General features: G+C 38.8%; 2 protein-coding genes and 1 long non-coding RNA gene across 3 annotated transcripts; 1 reads left to right on the top strand and 2 right to left on the bottom strand.

Annotated features, from left to right (window-relative positions):
* Positions 1-424: 424 nt before the first annotated feature.
* LOC113767051 lies at positions 425-1,226 on the bottom strand. The gene is made up of 2 exons (XR_003467847.1): positions 1,104-1,226; positions 425-503 (listed from the first exon to the last, which is right to left on the bottom strand). It is a non-coding gene; the product is annotated as an uncharacterized LOC113767051 (long non-coding RNA).
* Positions 1,227-5,364: 4,138 nt separating this feature from the next.
* LOC113764616 (pentatricopeptide repeat-containing protein At5g19020, mitochondrial) lies at positions 5,365-7,897 on the top strand. Its single transcript, XM_027308569.1, has one exon. The coding sequence runs from the start codon at positions 5,467-5,469 to the stop codon at positions 7,567-7,569; it is 2,103 nt and encodes a 700-aa protein (XP_027164370.1). The 5' UTR covers positions 5,365-5,466; the 3' UTR covers positions 7,570-7,897.
* Positions 7,898-8,452: 555 nt separating this feature from the next.
* LOC113764536 (mediator of RNA polymerase II transcription subunit 33A-like) lies at positions 8,453-18,111 on the bottom strand. Its single transcript, XM_027308456.1, has 12 exons — positions 17,684-18,111; positions 16,869-16,979; positions 15,543-15,890; positions 14,866-15,185; positions 14,693-14,784; positions 13,849-14,203; positions 12,648-12,858; positions 12,174-12,288; positions 11,780-11,941; positions 10,615-11,275; positions 10,023-10,229; positions 8,453-9,684 (listed from the first exon to the last, which is right to left on the bottom strand). The coding sequence occupies exons 1-12, from the start codon at positions 17,968-17,970 to the stop codon at positions 8,570-8,572; spliced, it is 3,984 nt and encodes a 1,327-aa protein (XP_027164257.1). The 5' UTR covers positions 17,971-18,111; the 3' UTR covers positions 8,453-8,569.
* Positions 18,112-18,672: the final 561 nt, after the last annotated feature.

The following is an 18,672-nucleotide window of genomic DNA, read 5'->3' as shown; positions in this document are numbered from 1 at the left end:
TTTCTTTGTAACATACTAGGAGGTATAAATCGCGCCCTGCACGGTGGCGATAAAAATGTGTATGCCCAATTTAGTATAAATAACTATGAAGTACAATATTAAAGATACACCTATATATACAAGAACATTACTATTATATGAAAGACAAAGAAACTGGAGTAAAAAAATGTAACACAAGACCAAAAGAATCAAGAGATTACTGCTTGCGCACTTAGCTAACAATCTGCCAGCAATTAAAGTGTACAAAAGAAAAGAACCAATGTCTTGAAGAACAGGTTTAATTAAAATTCCAAAAAAAAAAAGCTCATGAATTGAAGTGGTTGCCTCTCCGGCAGGCAACTTTGAATCTCATCCAACAACCCTTTTACATAAGCAATTAAAATGAAAGAATCCATTGATATCCCGAAATCTTTTCCTTGTTTTCCAGGAATATCTCTTCTGGAAATGACTTCAATCCCAGTAGACACATCACGAGGTCCAATCTCAATCCTTAGAGGTACTCCCTGCAGAAAAGCTAGGTAAATTTCAAAGCACAATCGTATTACATTCAACTGTAAAATAGTATTTCTTAAGATCCACACACATAACTTCTTAATATGGAATTATTAATAGCAACAGCAGACGTTTCAAAATTGAAACTTCATTCCCTCTCAGAAAACAAAGCCAACAACAGTAAGTTGGCCTTCAATAGATATCACTTGACTTGTTAATTATTCAATCCAGTCTTCAAAAAGTTTTGGTTGAGCAAATCGCAATTGGAACCTAACCACTCAGTTTTTTTTTTTCAAACTAATTTTAAACAATAACTCTAGATGCTCAAGTGAAGTGAAGTAAGGTGACAAGTCTTCAAAGTAACCAAGCTTGGTGAGATATATTTGAATTAACCTTCAGGAATCTTAAAGCTCCAAGGAAGTTAGTTTAGATGTAGCCCCGTGCTCGTTAACATTCTAAGAAAAAAAAATCATTTGAAATGCTTGTGGGCATGCATTTGGGATTTTCCTCTCCCTAAATTTCTCTTATTCTCACTCATGCTTTGGCGGGAGAAGTCCAATGGCAAGATAGATATTGGACAAGATACAGAACATCTACAGAAGCAGGCAAACCTTCCATCTCCTAAAAGTTATATTTCCATCCAGGTGTTCTCTGATAAGAGTTATCAACCTTGACCTTTATTCCAGCTGCTTGTAGAGTTTCTTTCACTGATGATGTAGCATTAAGAACTCCAGTTCTATCACCTGTTTTTTTTCCATATTGGGACAATCACAAATCGAAAGCAGTCAATAATAGGAGCTATTCCATCTCAAGAAAGACAATTTTTAATGCACATAGCCAGAAAAATGGAAGCGCTACAAAAGCAGAGAGCTGTTACTTTACTGCACTGATGAGTCCAATTTCGGGACCAAAATCAAAACAAAAGTTGCAAAACTAATGTAAAATGCTAGAAATACAAACCTGCACACGTTTAGGAAACCAAATAATGATTTAAAAAAATCAGCTTTGCAAAAATTAATCAGCCCGTTGAGTTCAAAACACAGCATCCATCCCTAGCCCCCATTCACTCTATCTTTTGAGCGGACCCATTAGCAAATATAGTCAGTAAAACAACCAAAAACATGCAATAGGCTCAGAAACAATTAATCAGTCTCTGTTAGAAGAAGATTCTCCTCTCCATGCATGAGGACTCATAAAACTCTTCTGCATGAGTTTTATGAGTTCAGAACAAAGCACAAAAGAGTTTTATTTTTTTTGGGTAGCCTTTTTTTTGGGAGAACAAGACAAATATCAAAGGGCGGGGAACAAGAAAGAAGAAAAAAAATGCAGTAATTATGGTAGTTTAAAGTAAAGCTCAGGTTTGTTAGTAAAAGTCAGGCAGAGATGAGAGTACCGCCATGGCTGCAGACCCAATTGCATTTGAAGGGAAGAATGAACCTCAAATGCAATCAGGGTTGCCTCGCCAAGATACGGCAATCAATTTAAAGCCTGAAATACATCTAATGAAACCAAAACCATATCATCATAGCCTAACTGAGAACAAAATAAATTAGCCTGTTTACAACTTTCATCTGCCGTAATACTCTAGCCAGAGAGCTACACCCTTTTCCTAAAAAATCACCATCCATCTTTGTAAAAACCTAACAAGAAACAAAAGGAAACATGAAGAAATATTCAAATTCAAGGAAAAATGAAGAGAAAATTGCTCATGAATAGACACATTTATTCACAAACATCTATAATGTACTTCTAAAAGTAGTTTACAAGTTCTACAATCATCAATCTAACTAAAACAGAGCTCAAGGAATTAAAAAGATAAGAATACATGCATAAAAAAAATTAGCAAACTTACTCAGTGAAGGAGAACGTAGCACAACAAAAGCACCAAAAATTTTCTAAAAAGAAAAACACACGTATTAAAAACAAGCAAATTAAACAATAAGCATAATATCAATCTAAATATTCCACAAGAAGAGAAAAATCACGCAATTCAAAAACTGTAAAAATTGCTCACTGTAAGAATTGACAACAATATGGAGAATAGCATAGATAAAACAGAAATAGATGATTTTAGTTGTATCAAGTCTAATAAAAAGAAAGAAAAAAAATGTTGACGGTAGAAAGTGCTGAAAAAATAAGAAAATTTTGAACAGATCTGCAATGTATCTGAAAAGAAAAGATGATTGCTTGAAACCAACACCAACAGAACTCGATAATGTTATTTTCTTGACAGTCATAGTCCATCCAGACATAAAGCATATGAAAAAAGAAAATTTTTGCTCCATGGCCAGCTAAAAAAATAAAAAAGGAAGACGGACTCAGAAGCGTGGGAAAAGTCAATGCCACAAGCGTCATTAAGAGTTTTAGAGGCCGAATGCGTAACACGAAAAAAATAAAAGTGAAATGCTTTGGAACGAACAAAAGAGGAGCAACGCAAAAAAAAAGGCATGCAAAACATAATATCTAGAGATAGGAAAAAAAAAACAAATTAAATGCATGAGTCAAAAATTATCTAAAGAAGTAGATCCCTAGGTTTAAGGATTGGACTAAACGGCAACATAACAAGAACAGAGAATAAGAACAAAGCACAAAAGAGTTTATTTTTGTCTGGGACAGCCTTTTTTTAGGGAAAACAAGACAAATATCAAAGGGCGAGGGACAAGAAGGAAGAAAAAAAACCGAAACAGGCTAGAGACCAAAAAACACCACATGACAAAACGTACAACTACACATGATGTACATGTTTTCGAGTTTGAAAGGGAGAACAACTGGAGCTTCCCGGAATGCAGACCAAAATCAAACCCATGTAGACTCAGACACCGGAACAACCAAACAAAAAGCAATGCAGCATGAAGAGAAACAATAAAAAAAAAACAACGAAAAAAGGGCAAGATCGTACCATACCCGATAGCGACAAAAGTGTAACATCGTCGATCGTGGTTTCTTTTTTATCAACTTCTGCTCTGAACCCGCTCGCAGATCCCTCTTTTTTCTCGCGTTATCAACACTCTGCAGCAGAGACAAAGTTCAAAGCTTTCCCCTTCCAAAACCCCAAAAAGTAAGGAAAAAAGAAATTATAGCTTCAGTTCAATCTTGAACTGGCAATGGTTTCAGTTCTGAGCTAAGGATTTTTCGTTCTAGATAGGGTTGTGTTTGGGGAGGGGGGGAGCTCAAATGGTAAAAAATTCCAAATAACGAAGAGGAAAGAGCACCCGAAGTCCTGAAAATGGGCATTTGCACTTCCAAACCCTCCCCGGAACCCAATCTTCATCAAGATTCCAAGCAAAACCCTATTCCAACCAAGGATAAAAATAACCTAGCACTGGTCAAGGATAAAGGTAGAAACTCCAGCAATCAGCAATTAGCAAGAAAGCAAGAAATCAGATGTAGAATCCGCTAAAAAATCTCCGTTTTTCCCCTTCTACAGCCCTAGTCCAGCGCATTATTTGATCTGTAAGAAGTCTCCGGCGAGATCTTCCGCAAATTCCACGTCCAAAAGGTTTTTTAAGCGACCGTTCCCTCCTCCGTCTCCGGCGAAGCACAATAAGGCGGTGTTAGCTAAGAGACACGGGTCTGTGAAGCCGAACGAGGCATCTATACCGGAGGGGAATGAATCCGAAATGGTGGCGACTTTGGATAAAAACTTTGGATTTTCTAAGCATTTTGGAAATAAGTATGAGCTGGGAGAAGAAGTGGGAAGATGGCATTTTGGGTATACTTGTAAAGCTAAGTTTAAGAAAGGGGAGTAGCAAAGGACGAAAATATCAACGGTAAGCTAAAACATACAGAGAAAAGTCACAACAAAGCATGTTCCTCAGCGGAAAGGAAGCTGAAAACGTACCATGAAAAAGGAAGGTGAAACGTACCATGAACAAGGAGGAGGCGAACCAAATGGACGGCAAGATCGTACCTCTCCAGAGATCAAAATAGGAGACACTTGAAAAGGGAAACAAAAGAAAAGAACAAATAAAAAACGTAGAGGGGAAACTAACAGCGAAGACTGCACCTCACCTTAAAGGAAGAACAAGGAAACTTACAACGGAGGAGGAGAAGGAGAACCAAACTGACGGCAGCTGATCTGGAACACTGAAACCCAGAGAACGCGAGGGACAGAGGTTCAATGGTCGTGGCGTGGCTCGAGAAAGGAAACAAAGAACAAAGAAAAAAAAATCAATTTCAGGCTAAAGATCACGTAGAAAACCAACATCAAAGTTTGCAGCTCACCGAAAAGGAAGAAAAGGAAGAAGAAGAAAACTCACAACGGAGGAAGAGGAACAAAACCAAACGTCTGGACCACTGCGCGGTGAGGATGAGAACGCAAGGGACCGAGGCTCGATGTCTCAACAGGTTAATGTACCAGGGCTTTAAACATCCGGATAAGCAAGAGAGCAACATTGCCCAAGAGAAGGAGAGAAAGAGAGAGAACGGGGAAAAAGAGACATGTGATATTGCCAGATAGAGATACAAGTTTATCAACACGGCAGACAACGCAGCAAGGGGCACATGGGATGCTGACAGAGGAGAAGATGATAACCCGGCGCGCGAGGCACGAACGACATAAAGCTCTCAATCACATGCGCGGCACGTGAGAGGATGACGAAAACCATCCAGGTCATCAGAGCTCTTCGCTCTTTATCTACTTATGTTGAAAAGTGGGGAAAAAATGGAGTTTAACGCTGATCATTTGTACCAGGCCAAAAAGTGGAACGGCAGGTGAAGGCGTGATGGTTGGTTTGCATCAACATTCTACGCCTTTTGGAGCCTGTTCATAAAGGCGTTGCCTCTTTAGCAGGGTTTAGAAAGGACCAACCTTCATTAATAGCTCGTCAAATTGAAAAGGCCCAGTCTCTGCTAATCGGCCGGGTTTTCCACCATAACTCCCGTTCTCTTTCCCTCCAAAAGTTCGTTAGCAGACACAAACTCTCCAGAACAGAACTTGGAATGCTTGGAAACAACTCCTCATGATCTCGTCTCATGAACTTTGTTCTCAGACCCAAATCACCCCTTCATTTCTCAACCCTTTTCTCTTTACTCACCTATCAATCTCCCAGATGCCTGTCCTCTGTAACCCCTTTGAACCAACCTCCCCATCCCACCGAAGAAAACCTAAAAGGACTCAGAAGTTCAAAACCCAATTACGAGCTCCTAATCATCTCCGCTTTGAAAGATTACTCTTCTATGTTATTGATTCCTAAAGGCCAAGGAATCCATGGGCATATAACAAAATTAGGCCTTGATTGCAATATTTTTATCCGAAATAGTTTAATCAGCTTCTATTCGAAATGTGGGCTGATTTCTAGTGCAAAAAGGATTTTTGATGACTGTGAGAAGCTTGATGCTGTTTCTTGCAACATTATGCTCTCTGGCTATGTGAAATTAAGGTATATGAATGATGCCCGTGAGTTGTTTGACAAAATGCCTGGGAAAAACTGCGTTTCTTTTACAACTATGATAATGGGTCTGGCTCAGAACGGGTCTTCGAAAGAGGCAATTAAGGTTTTCCAGGAAATGATGATGTCCGGGGTGCTTCCAAATAAAGTTACCATGGCAAGTGTGATTACGGCTTTTTTGCATGTGGCTGGTGGGGGATTTGAGAAAGGGAGATCACTGCATGGGTTGGTGATGAAACTTGGGCTTGTTGGATTTGTTATTGTTTCGACTAATTTGGTTCACATGTACTGCTTACGTTCTCATTTAAGGGATGCGAGCAGGCTCTTTGATGAGATGCCTGAAAAGAATGTAGTTTCATGGAACGTGATGTTGAATGGGTATGCTAAGGCAGGTTTGGTTGATTTGGCTAGAGAGTTTTTTGAGAGGATAGATGATAAAGATGTGGTTTCTTGGGGTACAGTAATTGATGGTTATGTGCAAGTTGGGAGGTTGACTGAGGCTTTAACACTTTACCGTGAAATGGTTTGCACTGGGTTGGGGCCTAACGAAGTGATGATTGTTGATATAATTTCAGCTTGCGGACAATCTGCTGCTGTTAAGGAGGGTCTGCAGTTTCATGCTGTAACCATGAAGAAGGGCTTTGATTGTTACGATTTTATGCAGGCAACAATTATTCATTTTTATGCTGCTTGTGAGGAGGTTGGTCTTGCTTGGTTGCAGTTCAAACTAGGAAGCAAACACCATATTGCAAACTGGAATGCCCTCATCTCAGGACTGATTAGAAACGGAAGGATTGATGAAGCTAGGGTTTTGTTTGATGAGATGCCAGAGAGAGATGTTTTCTCATGGAGCTCAATGATTTCTGGTTATTCGCAAAATGAACAGCCTGGGATAGCTTTGGAGCTTTTCCATGCGATGGTAGCTGGAGGAGTTAAACCAAATGAAATTACAATGGTTAGTGTCCTATCTGCAATTGCTACATTGGGTAGATTAAATGAAGGAAGATGGGCTCATGAATACATATGCGACAACTCCATCCCTCTTAATGACAATCTTAGTGCAGCAGTTATTGATATGTATGCCAAATGTGGTAGCATGAGCAGTGCTTTAGAAGTGTTCCAACAAATGAAAGATAAGGCATCTGATGTTTCACCATGGAATGCTATGATATGTGGCTCAGCCATGCATGGACATGCAGAACTGGCTCTAAGAATTTTTGCTGACTTGCAGGGGCGTAAAATCAAACTGAATCCTATTACATTTATTGGAGTCTTGAGTGCATGCTGCCACGCAGGGTTGGTGGAAGTTGGAGATCAACATTTTAAGAGCATGAAGAGTGTATACAATCTAGAGCCTACCGTCAAGCACTATGGTTGCATGGTGGATCTTCTAGGTAGGGCAGGAAGACTTAAAGAAGCAGAAGAATTAATAAGAAGGATGCCAATGAAGGCAGATGTTGTGATATGGGGAACACTACTGGCAGCATGTAGAACACACGGTGATATGGAAGTAGGAGAAAGGGCTGCCGAGAATTTGGCAAGATTGGAGCCTTCTCATGGTCCAAGCAGGGTTCTCCTGTCTAACATCTATGCTGATGCAGGGAGGTGGGGTGATGCATTTTTAGTCAGGAAAGCAATGCAAACTCAAGGATTGATGAGATCCCCTGCATATAGTGGCATTATTTGATTTAATAACAATCTTATGAGCATAGTTCGTATTTGGGTCATCTCTGTGTTTGGATTTTTCTTCTTGGATAAGTTTTTACAATTCATATGCATTAGGATAAATTCCTCGGCAGTTGCAGTTCACAGGATTCAGCACTTAAAATACTCTTATACAATGCTTTGGTCAAGCTCCTTTTGTACTTTAAATTGATGTGAAAATACCTTTTATTTTTGAACTGAGCAATAGTTAATAAGCAGCATCTAAATATGGTTGCTTGGATATTAGTGAAAATTGTGAAGATTGTGTACGTGTAAACTGCTGTTAGTCTCCAAGCAAACTAGGGTAAGCTATATAGTAAGGGATCAAGGATGAAGGAGAGAGAAGAAAAATTCCTTCAACTTTGCATGACAGAAATTAGGAGCCATGGTACAATTGATTAGAGATTGTCGTTATTCTGTTCAGGGAGGGAGTAGAGGAGGGCTGGAGGAGAGAACTTCTATGTATATCAAGGGTATTTGTCTTCCAAATTGGCTTTGGTACAAGCGGACATGGAGAGTAGAGGATGATGAAATGCATAGTACGCATTGAAAATAGTATATTATCTTGATTTCTCTTCTTTTTTATTTTATTTTATTTTTATTTATTTATTTTTTTTGGGTGAATGGGATCAATATTGATATTTAGGAACTCAACCAACTCCAACAGCTGCAATGCAAATCCCCCAGCATTTTTACTTCCTCCCCCTTTCCCTTAGTAACCAAGGATGGTGCCACTTTACACACTCATCAAATATCTTGTTAAGTAGACTCTTATAAGTTCATGATCCATATCCAGTTTCATCAGCTCAACATTACCCCATAAAATTAAATCACTTTCAATTGGTTAAGGATTTGTACTACGGTAGTGAGTTAGATTCTCATAATCTTCATTCTGCACAAGTTTACCTACCTGTACACTGAGTTACATCTGTTGCGTCTATAAAATTTATCAACCTACAAAAATTTCATGTACACAAGTAGAACTACAAGTCAGTGTCTATGATCAGTTCAGCAGCAGCCCCAATCGTACCAGCCCCCCCAAGGCACAGCAAAGCTAGAGCAAGCTCTTCCTCATTCCATTTCCTCAGCCCTTCACCTAGTCTCTTCAACAACGGTACATCCACCTCAAGCATCCAAGAGGAAAAGCAATCAACCATCAGGCTCAGAAGCTCCAGGACATAAGCCCGCCAGGTGGCTGGGTCACAACCGAGTGATATTTGGCCATCAAGGACACTAGCTACAAACTCCAGGTGCTCCCGAAGAACTTTTGGACGTCGCTTTGATGATGATGATATTGCATCTAAACCCCATGCATGTGCTCCGCAAAACACTGTAAAGTATGCCAGCGCATATCCTTGGAGCATAGGGACTCCCATAGTGGAGGCTCCTTCCTGGTCTGATGGGTGAACTGACAGAAACCAAGAAGGCAAGGTTTCTTTTATCAATGACTGCATAAGCCCCAGTCCACCAGTTAACCATGCCAGTGAAGCTCCCAAAGAAGCTGCTAGTTTCACCTTAATCATTATTGTATCAAGTGAAACATGCCCATACTTGCCATTTTTGGCATTCTTCAGCTTTTCTGGTTGTTCTACTGGTAGCCCACTGCATGCTATGTCTTTCACGGATTGCATCAGCAGAGAAACAATCTCTTCTCTCATGAACATGATGTCCCTGATTGATCTGTAAACACGTAGATATAGAATCCCTGGGGCTACTGGAGAAATCCCACCGTACATATGTGATCCAAATCCATGGCCAAGAAGTGACCCAACACCCCCATTGCTAGTGACTGAGGTTGTGTTCAGGCCAAGAGTCACGGTGAAGCAACTTTTTAGCAGCTGAACAACTGCGTCATTGTTGTGTAGGAAGACAGTACGAGAGGCAGAAAATACAAGAAAGTCACTCCAGCATTTTGCCTTTTGGGTCCACAAAGAAGCCACAATCGGCATGCATGGCCATGGACAACCTGCTGCTAGGGACTCTAATGCTGGGCCTGCCAGATTGAGAAACCGTTGCGAGGCTTTATCAAGTTTGTATGTTATAGTGAGGCTCACAAATGCAGCCAATGGCAGTGGAAGTGTTGCTGGAGAGTTCCCCCCTAGAGAAATTTAAACTTCTAGTCAACAACTGAGGTAACATAAATATTGTAAGAATGGAATAAAGCAACCAAAAATCATATGGACCTTGAAAGCAAAAATCCGTTGAAACTTTAGTATCCTACCAAAGTATTCTAAGGTTCAGAAGAAACATAAATAGTATTTTAAGGTGTATCAACCTCTGACATTTATAAGATTTTTTTTTTCCAAATTTCTGACCAAAGCAAGCATTGGTTGGGAGCCCGTGATTTAACACAGAATAAGCAAAGACTTGTAACCCATGGAGTAAGCCATCCTAGAATAACTTAATTATTTGAAACTTTTTGATAGGGAGAGAAACCTGCAGCAAGGCTTGGGACATCAACACCAGTGGCAGCTAAAATTTTCTTTATTTGTTCCTCAACATAAAAGAGATTGGCAGCAGGGCTTGGCCAATCAGTTCCATTCATGAAAACTGGTTTCCAGATGCCACGAGTTACTTCAGCTGAGAAGTAACTTACAATAGTTGCCAAGGATGCTGGAAGATAATCAGCCAAGTCTTTAAGGCCTGGAAGAAAAAGCTCCAGAACATAAGCAACAACAAAGAAAGGATAAGATAAAAGGAAATAACGAAATGGCAATTTGTTTCTTCAAATATGCAGAGATATGTTCTCTGTAGATCCACATTCCCTGTATGTGTCTCTGTGCCCGTTTTGTGGGATGGATGGAATAGTGGGAGTAACAAGGAGACTATTTCTTCAGGAAGATGCCACACTAGCCACAGTGGACTGGTTTCCAATTATGGAGGCAAATCATAGAGAGGACAGTAAGATGCTTCAGGACAACAAGGCACAAATTATTTAAACCAAGAAGATACTAATGCATATGTGGTATTAAGAAATTAATTTCCAAGTTTCATCACCAACAGAAGCTCAAACATGACATGAACCAACCTGTGCACAATTCCCGAGGAGACAGTATCCCATGAGCACAACTGGTTAGAGCAGCATCAACCACAAAAGGGACAGCTTCAAGTATATCCCAAGCAGGTAATATTGGCCTTGGAAAAGTATCTTCACTGCCAGGTCCAGAGGAACTACTACTCCCAGATGTTATGGAAGTTGCTGACTGGCTTCCTCTACTAATTTTTCTGAACATCATGTTTAGAAGGGCATCAACTGTTTGATGGACAGGGGTTCCATGAACAAGCCCAGAAAGGGGTGAAGCTATACATGCCAGATGTTGCCTATACCAAACCTTTAGTTTTGGAAATGAGTCTACAAAGATGGGTTTCGGGTAAGAAGCACTTGCAACAGCAGCTAATCTCCTTCTATTTGGATCCTTGAGTAAGTTTCCAGAAGATACCAGCAGGGAATTACGCACAAGTAGGAGGTACTCGGGAGTTAGTTGAGACCCTACTGGTGGTAAGTCCCCCACTCCATATTCAATTGGAGGATGATTAAACCTCCATAGCTTTAGAAGAAGAGCAAATGCGTTTGAAAATACAGCATGTGCAGAGATTTCCTCTCCTGTAGTGAGTGTCCATGAGATATTAGGAATACATGAACCAAATACCTCGCATATCGTCATCAGTGAACAAGCTAGTTGTGGAACCTGACAAAAATGAAAACCCATTCTTCATAGTTAATTATGATAATCATCAAATCTCAGAGAAAAGGAAACTATGTTAGGAAAAAAATCTCAAACAAAACTTGGACCAGTGGAGAAAATTCTGAGCATTCCAGCACCACTGAGCTGGCAGATGCAGTGAAAGTTATACAAAATGAAAGAAAGCACGTCCTAAGCTCTTCATATGTTATTTCTATATCCTGATACAGAATATTGCTTTCACCAACTTATCCTCAAGTTTCTAGTCTCTTGTGCAAAATTTAACTCCACCATGAAAGTCAAAAAAGTATTATTGAAGGCATTCAAATTATACTCTTCTGAATTGGCATGCTAAATTTGTTGGAAGTACAAGCACAAAATGAGGTTTGAGTTGACTAATGCTACATAGTACTGATTGACAGTAAGAATCCACATGTCAAGAACAGGAATAGAAATAAGTGCACTACCACATGTAAAATGTGGTTGACAGGGATCAGACTCATCATATACCAGGCCATGCAGGGAAAAAATCTGGACGCAGTCAACAGGTGCAATTCCAACAAGCAAGACATTCAGCATTGGCCCAAAACCTATCAAATGGCTGTCATCCCCAGAGTAGTCAGCAGGAGCTGGTGGAGACAACAATCTGGTTATAAAATATGCTGTGTGTTCCTGAAAGATCAAGAGCAAGATGAAATTAAGAAACTAGGTTAATTTTTGCCCAGGAGACATTGATATGAAAGAAAGTGATAAAGAGAATACATAGATTATTCTGAGGAAAAGTAACTCCATTCGGCATACAGTTCTATGTTAAATTGATGCCCTCTCATGTTCCCCCCCCCCCCCCCCCTCTCCCACCTCTGCATCCACAGGCAATTTTGGAGAATTCATTATTGCTAATTACCTGTATATTCCACCCACGAACTAAGGAAGCTCCAGAAAGAATTCTTGCAGCAGCTATCTTCTCATCATCAGATCCTTTCACCGCAGTCTCAAAAATCTTCTCTAATTCTGCTAAGCTTGCATTAAACCCATGAGCTTAAGTTCAGTTGCTTTAGTCTTGCTAAATCAATAAATAAGACCATCTGATATACCTGGCTTCAGCAAAGAAAATATATAACTGAAGACCAGGCAATCATGGAGAAAGACACAATGAAATCTAATAGGTTTATATAAGATCATCTATTGTGCCTTTGGAGCTACCAGCAATGATAAACATAGTACTAGTATCTATTTCCAAAAAAAAAAAAAAAAATCTCCTAAAAATCTTACTTTTGTCAATTATTATTTTGGCTCATGTTTTATAACTACAAAAACTGATGAATGTGTCTGAAAAAATTGGTGCAGAGAAAACTCACATCAGAAGATAGGGACATACCTTGAAGCAGGCACTGAAACTAAAGCATTTATCAACAGTGGTGTAAGTGGGGCACCCTTCATGAAAGAGGACCAACTAGGAATTTGAGTGGGAACAGTGTGGGGTAATTGATTGATGCTTCCACTCGCATAGCCTGGCCAGAAGTAAGCAGATGTATCCAGTAAATTTCTGGCAATGCAGGCCTCGACTATTACATGTCGCAGGTTTCCAGCTGCATTAAGACAACATAAGTAACTTTAGCACTCCCATCAACAAATCAAATTATGTATTTTCATTCTTCCAATCCATACAAATAAACCTCCAACATCATGAAGCAACTTTTTGAGAACTCCATTTGTTCCTTCCTTTCCGCTTACATGCAAACTATATCAAGGGCATTGGCAAATCAGATTTGACTTAATAAAATAATCATATCAAAATATAACAATGTCATTTTTCACAAATTATCCCGCAAAAGATGCACTTAATATCATCACTGGAGCGAGGTCAGCACTTAGTACAGTATGATAGTAACTTTAAGTTTTATAGCTCACCAAAAAAAAAAGACAATATCATTTTATTGCACAACTGATGCCTTATATTTCTAAAACTTAAAAGATAAAAAAGAAGTAACAGTGAGTTACTTTAAAGCGCTACAGGATGGACTGTCCTGAAACTTGTTTTCAGCCATACAAAATTAAACTCATGCAACAAAGGAAAGTTCTGATTTGATACTGCACCAAGCAAGATGTGGTAAAATGATACTCAGATTAGCAGTTAAATCTATGAACACATCGTGTTCTCTAAACTGGATTAAGATTGGCAAGAAGCACCAAATAGGCATCCACTCTGACCATCAAAGCAGAATAATTACACCAGGACTAATACAACAGATAATTGTCACAAGAAAGGCAAGAAGGATCAATCTTTAGATTTCCAATACCATAGTCACAGAAAACATTCTTGTGGTTAATGAGTAAGTGTTATGCAACTGGTGGCATATTCTCACTGGTCGTTATTGTAGAAGATTTAAACTAATCATGGGCCATTTCATGCCAGTACCATGCTCATGATTCTTCCCTACAAGCATTTGTTGAAGTTAAATTCAACAACTGTTAAGCAAAGTTGCTGAATTTACCACAAAATAGTTTCACAATCTTCCTCTTCTGAAGACCAGTTTGTGAGATGTTTAAAACTTCATTTAAGAAGTAGTAGCACTTACAACAGTTTGTTGGAATATCTGTCATGCTGATGGATTCAAAATATGCACTGCCAACGTTTATTCCAGAAACAAACATCATTGCTTTTGCAGCTGCTTGATTGGCTGCGGGAATAACAGAGTGAGGAGGAGTTAAAAGCATCTCAAAATCACCCAGATTCTGTAAGCTAGAGGCCAAATCCCCACGACGATTTCCAGTAGTCTGTTTGCACTGACTGTCTAAGTCAACATCAATCTCATCAGTTGGAGCACTTTCCTCTTCCTCAATAAGATCAGCAACCACGAGAGTTGTGATAGAGAGTAACATGCATAGTCGAGTATCTAGGCGTGGAACAGGCCCTTCAATTGGATCCCTTTCCTACAAATAGATTCAATTAATGAAAAAAAGATGTTTTACAAAGGAAGTGCAGAAAAGGTGGAAAGTTTTATAAAAGTCTATTCTACACAAATAAACTTAGCATAGAATTGCCCCGCACATAAGAAACCATGATCTATCTGGATATGATAAGAAGTGATATGCCGTACACTAAAAGCAAATTGGGATATAAGGTCAAATCAAAACTAGAAGAAGATTCATCTTAAGCATGGATGCTTCTTGACATGATAAAGTATCCTGCAAGTCTTTAGATAAAAAACAGTAAGGTAATTGAAAAGGCTTAAACACATATATGCACACAAATAAATATATGAACGTGATGAAAAGAAAAAAAAATTTGTTTGGACTCTTTGCCCTCTAAAATTAATGTGAGCATTCAATCTCTCTGGAAGAATTTTGTTATCATTATGGCAGAAGGGAGAAAACTTTCCGATGTAACCTGAAAAGAAATAATGAAACAGAAGTTCTAACCCTTTGAACTAGACGTAAAGCTGCCTTCCAAAGTCCTAGGAAAGTCTCATGCCAAGTGCTACCGTTGATTGCTTGAAGAGCTTTTACTAGACCTGAAAGAATAAGGAATGGCATACTTTAAGGAAATTTTCTGCACTGATTATCATTTTAGATACAATGCAAAATGAATTTACCAGTAACAGTTTCAACAGAACTAGTTGCATTAACTTGTGAGTTGTCCATTGCATCTTCCAATATCAAATCAAGAGGAAGCCAAAGAGAAGCACAACTAAGCCCAACACGACAACCAGACCTATATGCTAGAGATTTAAAAAGCCCAACACTAGGTAGCTCCTCTGGAGCATATCTTCTGGGACGCTGCAGCATTAACTTGGGACTATTATGTATCAACTTTAGAAGAGTCTCTGATGTTAGAAGTTTTGAATTTCTTAATGCTGTGGAATGTGATACAAGCAGCTGAATTCGCTGGACAAAACCACCCCAAGGTCTTCTCCTGAAAAGGCAGTAAGCAAGTAGTTTATTAATGTCATTCATTCAGGGCGAAATGGTAGGGGAGAATAAGAGCATAATATAAATCATTAAAGCAATCAACAATTTAGAAGTCAGGGAATTAAAACACTGCCCATAAATTTATCCTCAAAATATGTACAGCTTGAAATCTAAGTTGACTTGTTGATCCTCAAAAGATGCTAGTTTAACTGAGGGATTGAATAATTGTGAATTATGGACAAAAAGCTCATCAGGATATGATTTGTGTTATTCATTTCATGAAACCCTTAACTCTTAAAACATGTAAAGAAAACTGCATATTAAAGCTGAAAAGAAAAAGTGCAAGGAATGAAGTTCTGACATGCTTTGGCGAGCCAAATAAATAATCCTGGAAGTCACTTTGGTTTGCAGAAATTTGCCTATCAACTCTATGGCCATGACAGTATTAGCATTCTTCAATCTCTCTTTGTTTTCAAGCCTCATTACATCAGAATTTTTGTAGCCATCAATCTCCATGTCCTGCAGTTTAGTGGGCCATCTAGAATTTTTTTCAGGGGTAAGTTTCAGCAACCCTTCATCATCCAAGGATGCATCAAGCAATTGCCAAACAATTGAAAAGACAATCTGAATCACAAGAACTCCAGGTTCATCTGCTTGTACATCAAATATCTGAGAGGAGTGGATAATATTACTAATTGACTTCCTGATCCTGCATGCAGAAGACAGATTATAGGATTAAGATTTTGAGATGCACATTGAAAAACAAGACTACCAGATGCAGTGGGAACTATGAAGAGTCTTTTAAATCTAGTGATAGGAAAGGCAGAGAAAAGATTAACATGGCCGCGCACAAGGATAACAAGTGCAATACAAGTTGCTAATGGGAATTAAAAGAAGTTCATTAGTGAACAAATAACAAAATTCCACATCTATTCGGACAAAAGAGGAAAAAAAAGCCATATTAAGGCAAGAGGTTATTCCCCTTGCCCTCTCCCTCTCATCTTTGGGGGACTAAATCGTGAGCTATTCAGTTATAATTAAAATCTTGAGCGATTAAATGTTGAGCTATTAAGTTATACTGAGACAGCTAAAAAAAGCCATTTATCTTTTTATGGGAACAACACATATCATTAAATTTGGAGGCCACAGTCTAGCAAGGAGGAAAGACCATTTCAATGGCAAAGTAAATGATTGAGCATTGCTTCACCAAAGCATAAGTGGTAATACTTGACTGAACAGAGTATTTGATGCGAGAATGGAAAATGTATTTGTAGTGATTAAAAGATAGGGAACATGGGAGACATTATGCTGCTGTATGTTGAAAGCAAAACTACAAGGTAAGATATGGTGGGCAACTACACCTTCAAATATCAACTGTTTGAAAAACTTCACTTCTGAGGGAAGTATCAAACCTTTCCTAACATACAAAAATACTAGGTGTACCAGATAAACCAGGAAGGAGAGTATCCAATGAGGTATAGCAAGACGATGTTCAATAAAATCTGGAAAAAAATTCATCAGACATCAATAATAATGAAAGCCACCTAGGAAAAGGCTGGGACATGAAAACAAATTTTAGTAACCGAAATGGCACAACTAAACAGCCTGACACTACTAGGAAATTTAGCAAATAGATCAACATTAAAAAGAATTTTAAGTGCAAGGATGCGTTAAAAGAAATACTCACTTCTGATCATTAGGTAACTTTGAATGACTCTCAAACTCGAATGCATGTGTCTTTAGAAGTTCCATATAAAGCCTAAATGCTGCTGGACAGGAATGTCGATTTGGGATTACCCTGTAAAGAAGTAGAGATGAAGAGCAAAGTTCATTATTGTTCTCAGTCATAATTATTCCAAGTATTTGGAAGATGCAAATGTAAGAACATCGAAAGAGGTACAAATAAAAAATGGTGTACAGTATGGACACCTCCATTATACAGCATTATCTCAGAAGACAAAATTCAATCAAAAGATAACCACATTGCAAGGGAAACTTCACTAGAAAAACAAACGATATAACATAATTAAGAACAGCTAGACAAATAATCAATTCCAGAAAAAGTCCATCTTTTTTCTGCAAATTCTTGATATGTTAGTAATGTGGCTGGGAGCACAATAGTCTGATTCACATTCAAGACCCACAAACGCCAGTGGGACACATAGAAAGTGAGCTAGCGGTTCAAACTTCAGAACATTGAAGATAGAGTTATGAAACACTTACGCGTAATGATTTCTTTTATGAATGTATAGGTAGTCAGCAAAGTGTGGTAGGACAACAAACTTCAGAATTATAACGTAGGACATATGCATTAATTGATAAGTTATTCATATTAAACTAAAGGTCTCAATTAATCTTCCCTGTTTTCTAACTATCCAAAAGTTGACTCTTTCAACATGATATGCAAATCCCGGAAAAGATTTGAGAAAGAGATAGGAGTTCTAAAGACATATTCAACTAAAACCAAGAATCCATAAAACAGAAGGTGGAGAGTAGAGAGACCTTGTGGAGAGCAGTGCAAGAACAGGAAGAGAAGGCACAATCTTGAGAACCAAAGCTTTCTCTAGGAATTTCCAAGTTATAGGAACATTGTTTTCCCAGAAAATGTAAGAAACCAGGAAGTTGGCCAACTCAAAAGAAGGGAAAGACACCCCTGAAGAACTCATGTTCGCGGAAACTTGAATTGCCCACAATAGAGGGTCACTTCCATTTTCTTGGGCCAACTTTGTTAGCTCCAATACAGCATCCCAATAGCTGCACTGATCATAAGATGCTGACACCTCCTCCATTAGTGCTACTGATTCATCACTCTCAACTATGCGTCTTTGTGCGTGTTTCAGTGTGTAAAAAGAGGTGAAGGAAGAAGGCGGTGGGATTACATGGATTATGGAACCGAATGTTTTCTGTATTGGACACTACAGAGGAGAGAAGTCAGAAGAGTAGCAAAAGGTAGGTTGGTATGGCCTATGGCCTATGTGGTAGGGGGACTATAGAATAGTATAGTATGGTGTAATGCAGGTTAATGTGTTACATTGGTGATTCATGGTTGGTGTAGAATGTGAAAGTCAAACCAAAATGAGGGGCCTTGGAAGAATAATTAACAAATTGAGAGTGAAAGGGGAATCTGGGATTAGAATATGAGTTCCAGGGGAAAGTGTGGGCTGGAAAGAATTGACTGGTGCAAAGGAAATGCTAAAGTGCTGCATTGCTATAATGTCTGTATTTATCTTTAAGTAAACAACATTAATTAGTGCTATTTTATTTGTTTTGTGTTTGTGTGAATAGGAAGAGATCGGTGCCGAGCTTGAAATGCCTCCGATGCCTTAAATTAGATGAACAGCAGTTCGCGAGTTGGAGATCAGTCAAATAAAAAAAATATTACCTTCTTTGTAAAGGAAGAGAGGAGGTATTTATACCCACAAACCTATATAAAGTTATCGTACAAGAACTCCTAGGCGCCTAACATCTATATCAGATTATATGTCAAACGA

This window comes from Coffea eugenioides, chromosome 3, assembly GCF_003713205.1.
Source record: "Coffea eugenioides isolate CCC68of chromosome 3, Ceug_1.0, whole genome shotgun sequence".
Lineage (NCBI taxonomy): Eukaryota > Viridiplantae > Streptophyta > Magnoliopsida > Gentianales > Rubiaceae > Coffea > Coffea eugenioides.
The sequence above is the reverse complement of the archived record's forward strand: the minus strand, read 5'-3'. Positions and strand labels throughout refer to the sequence as shown.